Genomic DNA, 14,721 nt, shown 5'->3' with positions numbered 1-14,721 from the left:
GGTCCAACACCACTCTCATCCTTACCGGTAACCCGTGGATCACCTTAAATTGCTTATACATACAGTTCTTGCTTCATATAGTGATATCTGATGAGAATTTCGCAAGTAATGTATATAAGTTTTGTTGTATTGTAAAAACCTTGCATTAGTTAACAAATAATTGAAACTTAAATCCGTAGTTATTATGTTTTTGTTCAATAAAAACATACAAACTTCAGCTATCAGATACTTTTGCATAAAGACATCCCAATTTACATATCCATATCTACCTATTACATTTCAATAATTCTTCTGATTATTTCCATGGCAAACCAACATAAATTAGGGCACTTAACCGGTAGGGTTTGATTTCAAGCTGAATTTGTCGGAATCTGTTATCTAGCGTCATTGAGTGCACGCCATGTATTTGATGAAATTCCAATGATGATTTTTAAATACCATTAGCAAATTTTAAGACTGGCGTGTGAAAATTTCAATAATACTTTTTTGGACCTCTAATTAGGAAACAAATGGCCTTATATGGTTACTGTACAAGATTAGATGGGTTTTGATCAAGGCAACCTTGAAAGAAAGGCAAGAATTCAAGTAGATGAGTTCAGGTGACCCCTCTAACAGTCACCAAATCAATAATACGTTAAGTTGCATCTGTTCTATGAAGGTGATTCAAATATCCAATGAATTTTCTATCTACTTCCTGAATTTTGCCTCTACATACATTGTTGTGTTATTGTTTCTTATACATTAAACAAATTTATCTATTTTAAAGCTAATGAAGAGTTTATTTGTCGATCAGAAACTTGATTCCAAGTATTCATTTTCTAAAGTATGATTTTGTTTTCATTTTTGAACTAAATTAGGTTTTTAGTTGAACTGACTGGCCTTTGGGCAGGTGAATTATTTCTTGGATCAGCCTGAATGATTCTATTACATATTTTTTTTTACTCTTTTGATTTATTATTCAAAGTTTCCCCTCAATCCAGCTTTTACCCATCTCGAACCGTCACCATCGTTAGAAGACCATAGCATCAAAGGTCGCCTTCTTTTATGACACCATCTTCCACCCCTGCTACAACCGCATCACCAACATCGCACATTATAGGTTCGTCTCTCTCTCTCTCTCTCTAAACCACTTTACAACCACCACCACTCAGATTTATTTGAAAACCCTAGAAAGTGTTTCAATTAACGGTAAGAGTGCATCATACTCCCATTACAATTGCATGCTCCTTTTGAGTTATTTGTTGTGTGGATTTATATAGGTATCTCTAAGTATATGTGTATGTACCTATGTGTCTATTTGTGTTTGTATCTTTTTATCTATCCATCCATGTGTGTATTCGTGTGTACAACACTTGATGTGAAAAACAAGCTCTTAATTTGCATCTTTTATCAGATGCTGAAAAAAATGAGATCTTGGAAGCGAATTTGAGATGGTTGGAAACGGTGCCCTTGGCTTGATTGATATCTTTAATGTTAGAAGGGCTTTCTAATACCTTTTCAAGTTTACACTTTCAGGAAATGCTTGGATCATCACCGTTTATCAAAAAAATCCGTCCTTTTGACATAACCATGGGTGGTAATGGCAATTTTTGTGGTTTTATGAAGTACTTGACACCTACAGGTAATGTATACCAACGTAATACATTGTAATTAAGTGTTTACAAGTAATTTTAAATAAAAAATTTCCTAAACTCTGTAGTTTTCTTCATACAACATGTTTCAGACCAGCACCTATTATGATTTGAACATGCCCCTGATCTTGATTGAGATTGGCAAATCGAAGTATACAAGCAATAGGTATGAAAACGAATTAATTTGATGTTTTTCTCTTTATAAAATTTAGTTAATAGTAATTAATTTCTAATGCCAAATGGACCACACCTTACCATGGAAGCAGCAGGGGGTAGGATGAGGTAGCTATTTTTCTGCATCTTTTGAACCAAATGAGGCTGAATACTTTTCTAGAGCAGGTATGTATCAAAAAATGACTTTATTGTCTTTATGTGTTCTCATATCAGTTAAACTATTGCCTAATTGCATTTGTACCCAGTCACGTCATGATGCCTAAGTGCATATTCTGAGGTAAACAACATTGCCCTCTCTCTTTCTGTTTTTTATAATCACAGATACATATGAGATGTTATATTTTTTTGTACATATTAAGATGGTTTAATGGCTTTCTTATCTTATGTTTTTTGAAAAGTTTTGAATGTACTTTCTTTGGTTTGTATAGAACAAGCTCAATAAGGTAATCTTACTATGTTTTTGCTCAACATAAATTCATTTGTGTACTTTCAGGAAAAGCTACACAGAAGCAAAACATGAGGTTTGTCGTTACCCCACCCCTAATACACACATATCAAGTATACCGTTTCAGGGGCAAATCTGTCCAAAATTTTTGTGATGCCTCTATTAATTGCATGGTGCATCTTTAATTTGGATTAGTCAAATATGTTCACGATTGATGGTTTTATTGATCATTTTATTTTATTTTTGCCATTTCTTCAAAGTAAATTCTTTTAGTTACTTTGAGAATGCATTTCCTTCATCTATAGTAATGATTATGTGATAAATCTCATAAATTTGCCAATATGGTTTTATAGGAGCTTGGACAGGAGAGAGCATACATTAGTGACACAGTTTTTAATGCATCTTCAATGTTTAGGGGCAAATCTGTCCAAATTTCAAAACATTGGTGATAGGCATATAATAAGAGCATGTATGAAGTGTTATGTTTATACAACAATGTTTAGCATTTTATTGCCACTTCATACTATAACAATTTACTCATTTTCGTTTAAATTTTACTTACCAAATATAAATATTCAACTTGCTTCAAACTTGGATCAATTTAATAGAACTTCCACTGCCTATGAATTTCATATTGAGTAATTTATAAAATGGTCCCTGTGATTTACGATATCTACATTTTAGTTTAAAACTAAAACCTTTTCTAAATTTGATCCTTCTTCTAGGTTTCATATCGTTTTGTTGTTAGGGACTTCTCTTACCAATAGCTTTTTTAAATATAAAATACAACAAATGCTATAAAACGCATACTAAAACGTAATAATTAAAAAAAAATACTTATATAGCAATATATAAATAAACTGAAGACAATTAAGAAATTAAATATAAATAAATAAAAATGATATTTTATGTTTTAATAACGACCATGTTATCCATAAAAATATTATTTGTTAGTGTGTTTATTATATTTTGAATTCATGAACAAACATTTTTGTTTAAAAGTGTTCAATTTATCATTTAGGAACCAGTTTCTAAAGTATAATCATGAAGTGCGCTACAAGCTGATAAACGACGTCTACATCTATAATAATGGAAATTAAAAAAAATAAACAAACAAATATTCCTTCCATGTTTTCTATTTTTTTTCTAATTCATTATCGGTAATCCTTTCGAGTGGTTTTCTAAAAAAAAGTTACGTGATTTACGATATCTATTTTTATGGAAATGAGTTTCCAAAAAATAAAACAAATCCAAACAGAAGAGAAAATACTTTCTTATTCGACTATATTTTGCGATAACACATGTGTTAAAGATCATTAATTACCTATTGCCGAGTTTATGCGTTTATAAGGACCAGTCCAACCGTGTCTTCTTGAATCACAGTTGTTTTATTTTATTAAAATAATTATGAGTAGTGATTTACCGGATGGTAGTGTTAGGATGATAAATCCTTGAACCTTAATGTGCATACATTCATTAAAGGATCATTATATACATGATTTATTTCTTACGACCATTAAGATTAATGAAAATCAAAACATGCACAATACGATTCAGAAAAAAAAAAGTAATCACAATAGGAATCGGTGAATAATGAATAAATATCCATTGTATTGTAGTAATTAACCATGATTTTGAGATGTAACCGTGTTTAAACAAAAATACCTGAAGTGGTTTGATTCTAATCACTTTATCTAGTTAGTTATTGATTTATGTCTACTGAGTTTATCATCAAAACCCATTTTTGTTGCTTTGTGTGTGCCAAGTTTATCATATAATCAAACATTCTAATATTACTATCGTTCTCCTAGTGTTTGACAATATGGTTTACCACAACTATACTGTTACACAATTAGGTTCGCTGTCTAGTGTGTATAATAATATGGCTGCGATAAAATCAGTTTTACGAATTTAAAAATTTCATCGATATTTATATATAGTTAATCACACATCATGTTTATTCTTAAAATCTTTGGTGGACTTGGTACCATTTTGAATTGATTGAGTCTATCTATGAACAAAATTATTGTCTAGCAAACAACTGAATAACAAATGGTTTTGGCCTAACGGTAATTATAAATAGATTAATTTTTCGTTAAAGAAAAAAAAAACAAATGAATACAAATGACTTTATCCGGATCATGTAGGCATCAATTGCCATGGTAAAGTCACTTAAAAACAAAATTGCCGTCTCTAAAATAAATTAAATACAAATGTCTTTGATCGATAAGCTCAATTAAAAACAAAATTGCCGCCTATAAAACAAATTAAATACAGAATGTCTTTGATGAGGTCAGGTTGAAACTAATTTGCAGTCTATAAAACAAATAATTGAACATATTATATAGATGTCCTTGAGTGGGCCATGCAGGAACAAAATGGCGTCTATTGATATTTAGTCTTAGACGGGGTCATGTAGGAACACAATTATTCTTTTTCAGAAGATAAGTATACAAAGGTTGTGGAGTATGTCATGTTGGAAACAAATTGCTGTCTATAAAACAAATTATGCACAAATTGTCTTTCCTCTGGTAATGTAGGAACAAAACTGCCATTTAAAAAAAAAACAAATTAAATATAGATGTCTCTGATGTGGCAGGGGTCCATCTCTCTTTCTGGGAAGAAGACTACCATTTAATAGGTTGACTATAGAGCTCCAATATCATTTATGAAACAACCATTGCAATCTGCTTTTGCTTTTACTTCAACAATGATTATGTTCGATGCTACTGGACCAATGAAGGAATCTCAAGCCTCCACCTCCTCCTCTATGGAATCATCACAACCATGCCGTCAGTTTGAATTTCCTGAGATTCTGTTAGCAACCAATAACTTTGACGAGTCACTAGTAATTGGGAACGGAGGTTTTGGAAATGTTTACAAAGGCAACATTCTTAACGGTTTAAGTGTCGTTATTGTTGCTATTAAACGGTTGGATCCTGAGTCAACTCAAGGGGCAGTAGAATTTTGGGCTGAAGTTGAGATGCTTTCAAAGTTGCGTCACTGTCATCTTGTATCCTTGTTTGGTTATTGTAATTATGAAAAAGAGATGATCCTCATCTATGAGTATATGAGTACCCCTCTTTCTTGGCTTCAGAGACTCAAGATCTGCATAGGTGCTGCACGTGGGTTAGACTACCTCCATATAGGTACAGGGATTGAGTCGGGTGTTATACATCGTGATGTTAAGAGTTCAAATATTTTGTTAAATGAAAGTGGGGCAGCTAAAATTTCGGACTTTGGGTTGTCCAAAATAGGCCGAACCAACCAGCCATCTACATATGTCAACACACTTGTTAAAGGAACTTTTGGGTATTTCGATCCAAATTATTTCACAACTGGAAGGTTGACTAGGAAATCTGATGTGTATGCTTTTGGGGTAGTGTTGTTGGAAGTGTTGTGTAGGAAGCGTGCAGTGGATAGAAGTCTTGATGAGGAGCAATGCGGTTTAGTGACATGGGCTCAAGATTCTGTCAAAGAGGGAAAACTAAAGAATATAATTGATTCTGATATAAGGGGTCAAATATCCACAAAATGTTTCAAGGAGTTTATTCGAATGGTAGATAGATGTTTGCTTGGAAATCCAAAACAACGACCTACGATGGCTGAGGTTGTGGTCAGTCTTGATTCTATACTAACATTACAGGAGAAAACCAATAATTCCTTGCAGACTTCCGGAAAAACATTATATGAAAGAATGCTTGATTTGTTGCCCTTTCCCTCCAACGAAGAGAACTCTGGTATTTCAAAATCCAATTTAATTATGCACGCAAATACTTTAAATTTTCTCCCAACGTCAAAAAACAAAAGAGTACTGACGTTGATTTGTCAATCGACATTATAGTTAGTAGTTTTGGAAAGATTGCTGAATGATAGTTTATGGCGTTCATATCTGTCCAGACTTTGAGAGCGAAACTTTTTTATGTGACATAACTTGCAAAATTATAAGAAAGATTAGCTTCAATTTTATGCCTTTTACCTTCTTCTCTTCTCAACTTAGACAAAATCCTTTTTTTGTTCAGGGAATATACTTTCTGTCTCTAGCTTCAAGTTTACACTTCCCTTCCATCTGGTCGACTTCTATATATATATATATATATATATATATATATATATATATATATATATATATATATATATATCCGTATTTTATTGAAATTGACATGAACAAGATCACATTATATAAGAGGTCATTCTAACATTGTAACATAATACATGTATTTACATTCCTTTTCTGTTTTTATGGAGTCCATGGTAATGGAAAGTTGAACCAATATAAGAATTTGATGTGAACAAACTATCAAAGGTACAATCTGTTAACGATTTCAAGCCTTGTCTTTATATAAATCATCATTCAGAGAATTATGAATTACTTTATAATGTGGGAATGATAAGAATGGCTTATGTACTGAACTCTAAAAATCCATGTATTATACTTTAAAAACAAGAAAAACACTAGAAACCAATTATATAGTCGTTTACTACAGTACTGTCTGTTATTGGTCTTTTGACTATCCAACTTTCTTGTACAAATCCTCTTGTAAAAGGTTTTGTGGCATCCCTAGCTTGACAAACACCATAATAGTCATTTATTACAGTTTTAAGTTATCTATGCTGTTACAACGTAGTGCTTGTTTATTACAAATGTGATGATTCCTAGAGGCTCAATTACACTGTTACTTGTGAAAGCTGTGGTCATCAACTATGATATGCTTGAGAAGTTGTATGTGCAATGTTTTAGCATCACAAGTCCTAATGCATGTTCTTCATCACATTCATCTTATTCTGTAAGCTATTGGGTGCAATAAAAGTATTTTAGTATACTATACTCTTGCTTTCCTTATTCTATGGGAATATACCTTTTGTTGAATGTACTATCTGACGATGTAAAATGGGTATACTAGTCGAAATCCTACGGCTTTCCTGGAGTCTATGAGGAAGTGTGCACGAATTGAAGAGATCCAGCCTATTACCTAAAGTAGTTACAATTTTAAACATATTCATTGATTGTAATTAAGAATAGTACTCTAGAGACTTTACAAGTCACATCAAAACCTAGTGAAAAAAATAATACTTGACCGAGTATATATGGTGCTGAAAAAGTAACAATAGCAATTATATAATATTTTTCTATTCCTCTGTTTCAGCCCATGGTGATGTGATATTATCAGGTGATAAAAAGGGAAAGAGTCGAAATGCTGGTGATACAATAAAAGCTGACAACAAATATTCCTCAAATCCTTCTCCGAATTTGAAAGCGTTTAAGTTTGCTGATCTGCAAAGGGCAACTAAAAATTTTAGTCAAGACTTTCTCTTGGGAGATAATGGAGTTATGTTCTTATGTTGGGTTGACAAGTTCACATCCGTTCCTTCAACAAAGGGCGTTGGGATTGCAGTTGCTGTTAAAAGGTGTCAAGGTCTTCAAGAATATGAAGTAAGAATCAATCCACATCAATTTACATTCATTAATATAATAAAACTTCGTGGAAGTTCTATTAGAGACTTGTCTCCCAGAGTCTTTATATACCATTAACATCAAAATCAACCTCACACCGAATGCAAAATCATCATTTACAAGAAGTAGCACATACAATATATTATCTGAAACACCATGCTAACTTAAGCATCAGCCAAACTATCCTAGTTTCTATCTTGTTGAGAGCTCCAAGTAGCATTGTCACAGTATGGTTGCAGAAGTATTACTAGAACTTCATGAAAATTTCTTTCTAGAAATATACGTTATACTTTGGAGCGAAACAAAAAGAAACGAGGATAAAAGATGGTAAAAAGGTTTGTGTTCTAAGAATGGTCTTCTGTTATTTATTGTCATGTGCCTGAGAGAAGGCAAAAGAAAGATAACAAATTCACCGAGAGTAAATAGGTTAATTCAAGTCTGAGGTAGTTAATTCGTTTCGAAAAAAGAATGATAAATCATATGCTTTCCGTTCTATTCAAATGTTTCGACATTTATGAGGCATGTCTTAGAGAGAATATCACCCAAAATTTTATCTACCCTTCCTTTATGTTCTCTCCAGAAAAGCTCGAGAACATGCAATTTTTTTGTTTCTTTTTATTTCTTTCAAAATCACTCTTTTTTTCTACAAGAAAGTAACTCAAAAGGAAAGATTTATTTGTTAGGTAAAGAACAACGGTAAACGAAAAATAGATATGAGAAATACAAGAAATCAGAAACAAAATAAAAGCACACAGAACACAACACAAAATTTAAATGGTTCATACTATCTTGCAATAGGCTACGTCCACTGTCGAACCAGAGAGAGAGAGAGAGAGAGATTTTATTCCAGCTATTCTGCTACAATGTTCCAGATACGGCTATTCATAAGTATATATACGAAAAAACTTGACCTAAACCTAAAAGGTCAAGCCCAACTGAAAAACACAAATAATAATAATAATAATAATAATAATAATAATAATAATAATAATAATAAAGACAAAAAAAAAAAACAAAAGAGAAAAAATTGGCCTGCCCAAAACTTTCCGGTCTTTAACAATAGGTGGAAAAGAACATGACGTTTCAACCATGGCAATCTGACATATAGGTAGATTGTGGCTGTTAACCGGTGACAGATGAACAAATGTAGATCTAATGATAACCTTTAAATTGGATTAAACTTAAGCCTATATTTCTTTCTACATCTTAGTTTTAAGTTGTATGTGCAAACTCATGAGTCATTTTTTCATAGAACAATGCATCGTCTAAAACAACGATTTTTATCGGATGTAAAAAAGAAAGAAGCTCATAGAAGTCGAAATATGAAAAAAAAATAGTATGATATGATAGGCGAAATCTCAATGCTAAATGTTTTGTTGATTGAAATCCTTTCAATGACTAACTTTAAATTTTGTGAGATCAGACAGTGGTAGGCATATTAGGAAGTTTGGCTCATCCAAATATTATTAGTCTTGATCACTTCTTATTTGAAGGTAATATATATTATTGGATTATTTTGACTCAGAAGTACTTTATCTAACATGAACAATTTTGCAGATGCACCACTTTCCTGGGGACGACGACTTATAATATTGATAGGAGTAGCACGTGCACTTGCATATATACATTCGTCAAGCTATCAAGTGATACACCGTAATGTTAAACCCTCTAATAGATTCCTCGATCAGGTAGTCTTAAGTTATTGAAGATTTTTGGTGGTGAGGGAACCACTTCCAGGCATTTGTTTTTTTGCCATGAAAATTAACAAATTATTTTTCTTGATTATGCCAGGATTTTAATACAAAACTCGGGGATTTTGGGTTTGCTAAATTTGGGTCTGAAATTCACAAATTAGATGCTACTACACGTGTTATGGGTACCATTGGTTATGTTGACCCATTGTATGTAAAGACAGGTAGGCTACCTACAAAATAATATTTAATCAAGTGAACTTCTACCAGATTTGCGATTAATTTTTCCTAAGGGAGGAGGGAGTCATTCCCTCCCAACCCACTGAACCCACTGCCATATAATTTTTTCTCTTTTATTTTTCTTCATCTTTCCCAACCCACAACACACGGAAACACTATCTTTTTGAACTCACTCAACTCATTCAATTAAAAAAAACATACAAAGCAATCAAGGTAAAATCTTAATTAGCAATAGAGTTACCGCCGATACCACTCCCGCTTCAATGGGTTGTTTAATTGGTTTCAGTAACCCACTTCATCATCTCTCTTTACTTTCTCTCTCTCATTTTCTTTTGTACAATGTATTTTAAAATTTGTACCTTGGTTTTTTTGTATTTTATTTAATTTAGTGGGTTGAGTGGGTTGAGTGGGTTGAGAAAGATAAGATTTCCGTTTGTTATGGGTTGGAAAAGATGAAGAAAAAGAAGAGACAAAAATTGATGTGAGAGTGGGTTCAGCGTGTTGGGAGGGAATGACTCCCTCCTCCCAAAGAAAACAAATCATTCTTCCAGAGTTTCAGAATGAGCCCATTTTAGATAAATATGGAAATGTAAATATGTAGAAAAAAGATCATACTTGAACTCTTTTGTCTATAAGTATATATTTTCACAGGAACCATGGATTGTTAAACAAATATGCCAAGTTGTAGTGATTAATTTAAAGGTTAATCTCTATATTGTGATCATAAAAAAATACAAATTACAGGTCATCTGACTATGAAGAGTGATGTCTATAGCTTCGGAGTGGTATTGCTGGTAACCCTAACAGGTGATGGGGCATGGGGGTCGCCTAATTATCAATTAAATTTGGCAGAACTGGCAGGTCCATTCCTAACAAGCAGAAGCAAGCTAGATAAAATAATGGATCCACGTCTACAGAAAGATTACCAGCTAAAAGGTGCTTTCAAATGTGCTGCACTCGCATTAAGATGTGTAGCTACCGATTCTAAGGATAGACCTTCAAGTGAAGAAGTTTTGCAGCGCTTGGAACGAATATATGCTCTAACCAAATAATGTAACTGTTAAAATATGAACTTGATACTTTGGTGCAGAGTCATTAAGGATTCTTATGTTGGCTAGAATTTGTCAAATTGCAGAAAGCTTGAAGGTCTCAAATACCACTACTAGAAAAAGAGGTATCAGCGATGAATTAGCCACCGAAAAAATCCCTAGCTAATCAGTGATGAACTTGCAAGGGTTTAGCGACCGAAGTTATATTAATGTGTAATACTGAATTTCAGATGTGGTTGATTCAATGGATTCTTTTCATCCGGGAAAAATCGGTAGCTGATTTTTTAATTCCCTCCCATTTATTTGGTTCAACTTTTTGTTTCCCTCCCACTTATTTCGTTCCCCCCATTCATCTCTCCCAAATCGACACCCTCAACCTCTCTTCCCAAATCGACTCCCTCACTTCTCCTCCCAAATCTTCTGTAAATCTTATGTAACATTCTTTTACATTTAGCCCTTCGTCTTTCTCATCCTCCATTGCGCATCGAGATGGCGCCGATCGATCTCAGGTTACAAAATGCGAGAAACCCTAGCGATAGCATCATATTCATCATCGACGACAACAAATGTCATCCCACCAGCCGAAGCAGCTTGGGTTAATACATATGAAAGATTATCACCGCGCTGAAAATCATTCACCCCTCCTTCTCAGGTATTGACTGGACATCTTTTTTTTTAGTTTGCTTTCTATTAATTCTTCTTCCCATGTCAATCCAAACGAAATCAATGTTCATGAATCTCATGTCGTACTAAATAGTTAAAATCAGAGTGATAATATATTGAGCTGTTAGAAGCAAAATCATTATTTAGGATTATGAATCTCATATTGAACTAAATGATTAACCTCAGAGTTATTTAGTTGGGTTACTGGAAAGAAAATTAATGCTCAAAGACCTCATATAAATTCATCAACATCTTTCTAGGAGAAAACAAGTTTTTTTTTCATATCCCTGAAGGTTCCTTAGCCCCTCTCATTTTTAACACGACCTAATGGATTTGTTGGTGATTTCCCTGCACTCTGCAATTCCAGTTGTGATATCTAGAGTTAACCAGGTGGATACAGCAAGACTTGATGTTGAGATGTCAGCCATGTTGAAAGAGCAATTAGTCAAGGTTTGCTCTGAAATGAAGGTATATTATCACATAGTCGAGGTTTTTCTTTTTGTTTCCATCTTTAATTTAATTACCAAATCTTATCCTTTTGGGATTAGCCAGGATTGTTTTTCAATACGAAGCTGAGCTTGATGCTTTCCTTGAGTTTCTCTTATGGAGGTTCTCCATTTGGGTTGATAAACCTACTCCAGGAAATGCTCTCATGAATCTAAAAAATAGAGATGAGCATGTCATGACTACAAGAGGAAAAAGTAAGAAGTTTCAAATATATTATTATATCCCTAATCCATTCTATCATGTGCAAATTGTGTGGGTGTGACCATTTAGCCTTACATCTCAATTAATTTCAATCTATTCTCTAGTTAGATCATGATTGGAGGGACCTGAACTCACTATTGCGTAAAATATATGGTGTTGTGTTGCTACAGTTGGTGGACAATATATTTGGACTTGTCTACAATATTTTTCTGGTTTTTGTCGATGGGGTGATTTTAATTAGATATATGCTATTCCATGTTTAGATAATTGAACCTAATAAGGTATAATTGCAATCCTCCCCTCGTATTCTGTTAGTTTTTATATTTTAGTGCTGCTACAACTTATTTATAACTAACTATTTAAGTAACTTAATTTTATTATAAAATGGTACTAGATGTCAGCAAATACTTACTTGGGATAAGGGAAAAGAAACTTGGAAGCACATACAATATAAAAGAATATGGCTAAATATATTAGGCATATCCTGATATATGATATATTTGAATCTAGAAATGAAGACATCATTATTAGTTGTATATTATTTACAGGTACAAGAATCTTAGTGAGAGAGCCCTAGACATATTCGCCCCTACACAGTCAAATTGACGTATTTGCCCTTCTGGTTTGCTACTAGTACCAAGATAAACTCCAAATGATTCACCCGAGATGGAAAACTAGTGCAAAGTCTCTTATAAGGTATAATGTTATCATCAATTAATGGTTTGTTTTCCTTTTAAAATGATTTTATTTTTAAAGTATAAAGGATGAGCTTATTGAAAGTACATTGTTACAAATTGTTTTCTTTGTAGGCTATTCTTGATCGTATACGTGAGGAGATAAAGGATGTGCTTAGGGTGGAACGTGAATAAATTAAGCCATAAAAACAAGAAATTTTCAAGATTTATAACGACATTCACACTTAATTCACTAGAGGAAGTAACCTACCCAACTAATTAAACTTTCACATTTGATTTTTCTAATTTGGTTTCGATACTTTGAAATCGATTTACACTTTGACTCTCGATACTTGTGATTTAGTTTCAATACTTTGAATGTGATTTGGTTTCGATACTTTGAAATTGAATATTAATCTTCATTTACCTGGTCAAATATTTATATTTAATTTAGTAATTGAATTTTAATTGTAATTTATTATATACATTAGATTTATTTTGTAGATTTTGGTTATAGATTTAGAATATTAAAACAAATGATATAATTGGCAATCAACGACAAAATTTATTGGTTTTATGAGCTTTCTTAAAAAATTATATTGTAGCTAAATAACTCATCAATGACGGATTAGCGACAAACATCAACGACAGATTAACGACAAAATCCAGAGGTTCCATAAGCAATTTGTGACTTCGCTAATCCGTCACTAATTTGTCGCTAACTATTAGCGACAAGGTTTTTTCGACTACCAAATTCCGTCGCTAATCCGTCGTTGATGGCCTTGAGCAACGGATCAGCGCAGAATTGTCCGTCAGTGATACCTCTATTTCTAGTAGTGTAGAAGCTGAAGATGTTGATGATTGTTCGTGACTAAGAAAAAGATGTTGGGGCTAGATGGAGCAAATGTTCCAAGTATAAGAAGAATAAGATGCTTAGGGTGCATTTAGTTACAGATAAATGGGCCATTTTTTGGAAAAAATTTCCAAGAAAAATGAGAATTTTAAAAACGTGTTTAGTTCATCGATTTTTCTCGGAAAATAAAAATTTTCCGTTTTTTAAAACTACAAAGAACTTAGAAAATTTTGGAAAACCGATAATCATTGTTTTCCACATTTTTCTAATTTCAAAAATATAAACATACACCCACCCCAACCCTACACACCTCTACATACCCCCACCTTAACACCCCCAACCCACACACTCCTAAGAGCATCATGGGGTTTAATCAGAGTTGAATAGATGATTACTAGGATTGAATAGAAGTTTAATGGAATGTGAGTGATGACATGGAGGAGAGTTGAATGAGAGAGTTGTATGATCATTGAGTGGTTCAATATATTTAATCTTTTCTTTTCCAATTAAATTTCAAACAAAATATAGAAATCCATTAAACTTTGTAGAGTTTAATAGAGTGTGGATGTTAAAGAGTATAGTTGAATAAAAAGTGAAATGTTGATGTTGTAGTGATGTGTCAATCCATTGAACTTCGTAGAGTTCAATGGATTGTGGATGCCCTAAGCTCACCTCAACCCCACCCCCACCCCCACAAATATACACACACACACACGCACACCACAATTACCCCCTACAAACACACCCACACCCACCCCCTACAAACACACACACACACATACAACCACTCCATCCCCCCCCCCCCTCATAAACACACACCACCACTAGCACTACCCCCACAAAAACACTCTCACACAAACCACTACTGTAAATTCCGACCTACCATCACATCCACCATTACCCTGTCACCGCCACAATCACCTATGCCACCTTGTCACCACCGTCATACCGCCACCACCACAACTATCGCCATCATCGCCACCACGTTGCCGCCGCCACCACCACAACTATCGCCATCATGGCCGCCACCACCACCACCATTGTCACACCCCCAAACCGGATGGCGGAAACGTCCGGAGGTGGAATGAGAACACAGTATCACAAGTACATAAACAACCATCATATCATATGATTATAT

General features: G+C 33.6%; 1 protein-coding gene across 8 annotated transcripts; it reads left to right on the top strand.

Moving 5' to 3' along the window:
- Positions 1–4,836: 4,836 nt before the first annotated feature.
- Positions 4,837–13,111, top strand: LOC145124862 (receptor-like protein kinase FERONIA). 8 transcript variants are annotated; one of them, XM_079060336.1, is made up of 12 exons: positions 4,837–5,990; positions 7,398–7,684; positions 9,129–9,198; positions 9,263–9,393; positions 9,497–9,620; positions 10,381–10,689; positions 10,772–10,810; positions 10,916–11,337; positions 11,716–11,816; positions 11,897–12,049; positions 12,605–12,752; positions 12,866–13,109. In XM_079060336.1, the coding sequence occupies exons 1-6, from the start codon at positions 4,919–4,921 to the stop codon at positions 10,686–10,688; spliced, it is 1,992 nt and encodes a 663-aa protein (XP_078916462.1). In that variant the 5' UTR covers positions 4,837–4,918; the 3' UTR covers position 10,689; positions 10,772–10,810; positions 10,916–11,337; positions 11,716–11,816; positions 11,897–12,049; positions 12,605–12,752; positions 12,866–13,109. The 8 variants fall into 8 exon arrangements, with proteins under 8 accessions (XP_078916462.1, XP_078916461.1, XP_078916463.1 ...); XM_079060335.1 differs by having other exon boundaries at positions 10,772–11,337; XM_079060337.1 differs by having other exon boundaries at positions 10,381–10,810.
- The last annotated feature ends 1,610 nt before the right edge of the window (positions 13,112–14,721 follow it).

Source organism: Lactuca virosa, chromosome 7 (genome assembly GCF_052849685.1).
Source record: "Lactuca virosa cultivar CGN04683 chromosome 7, Lactuca_virosa_CGN04683_v6, whole genome shotgun sequence".
Taxonomy (NCBI): domain Eukaryota; kingdom Viridiplantae; phylum Streptophyta; class Magnoliopsida; order Asterales; family Asteraceae; genus Lactuca; species Lactuca virosa.
Note: the sequence above shows the minus strand (reverse complement) of the source record. Positions and strands in the feature narration are given on the sequence as shown.

Bases quoted from the DNA above. Each gene is read 5' to 3' on its own strand.
- LOC145124862 (XM_079060340.1), top strand. From the start codon at position 4,919: ATGAAACAACCATTGCAATCTGCTTTTGCTTTTACTTCAACAATGATT. The intron at 5,991-7,397 runs GTATTTCAAAAT...CCTCTGTTTCAG, and splicing joins CTCCAACGAAGAGAACTCTG to CCCATGGTGATGTGATATTA. The intron at 9,199-9,262 runs GTAATATATATT...ACAATTTTGCAG, and splicing joins TGATCACTTCTTATTTGAAG to ATGCACCACTTTCCTGGGGA.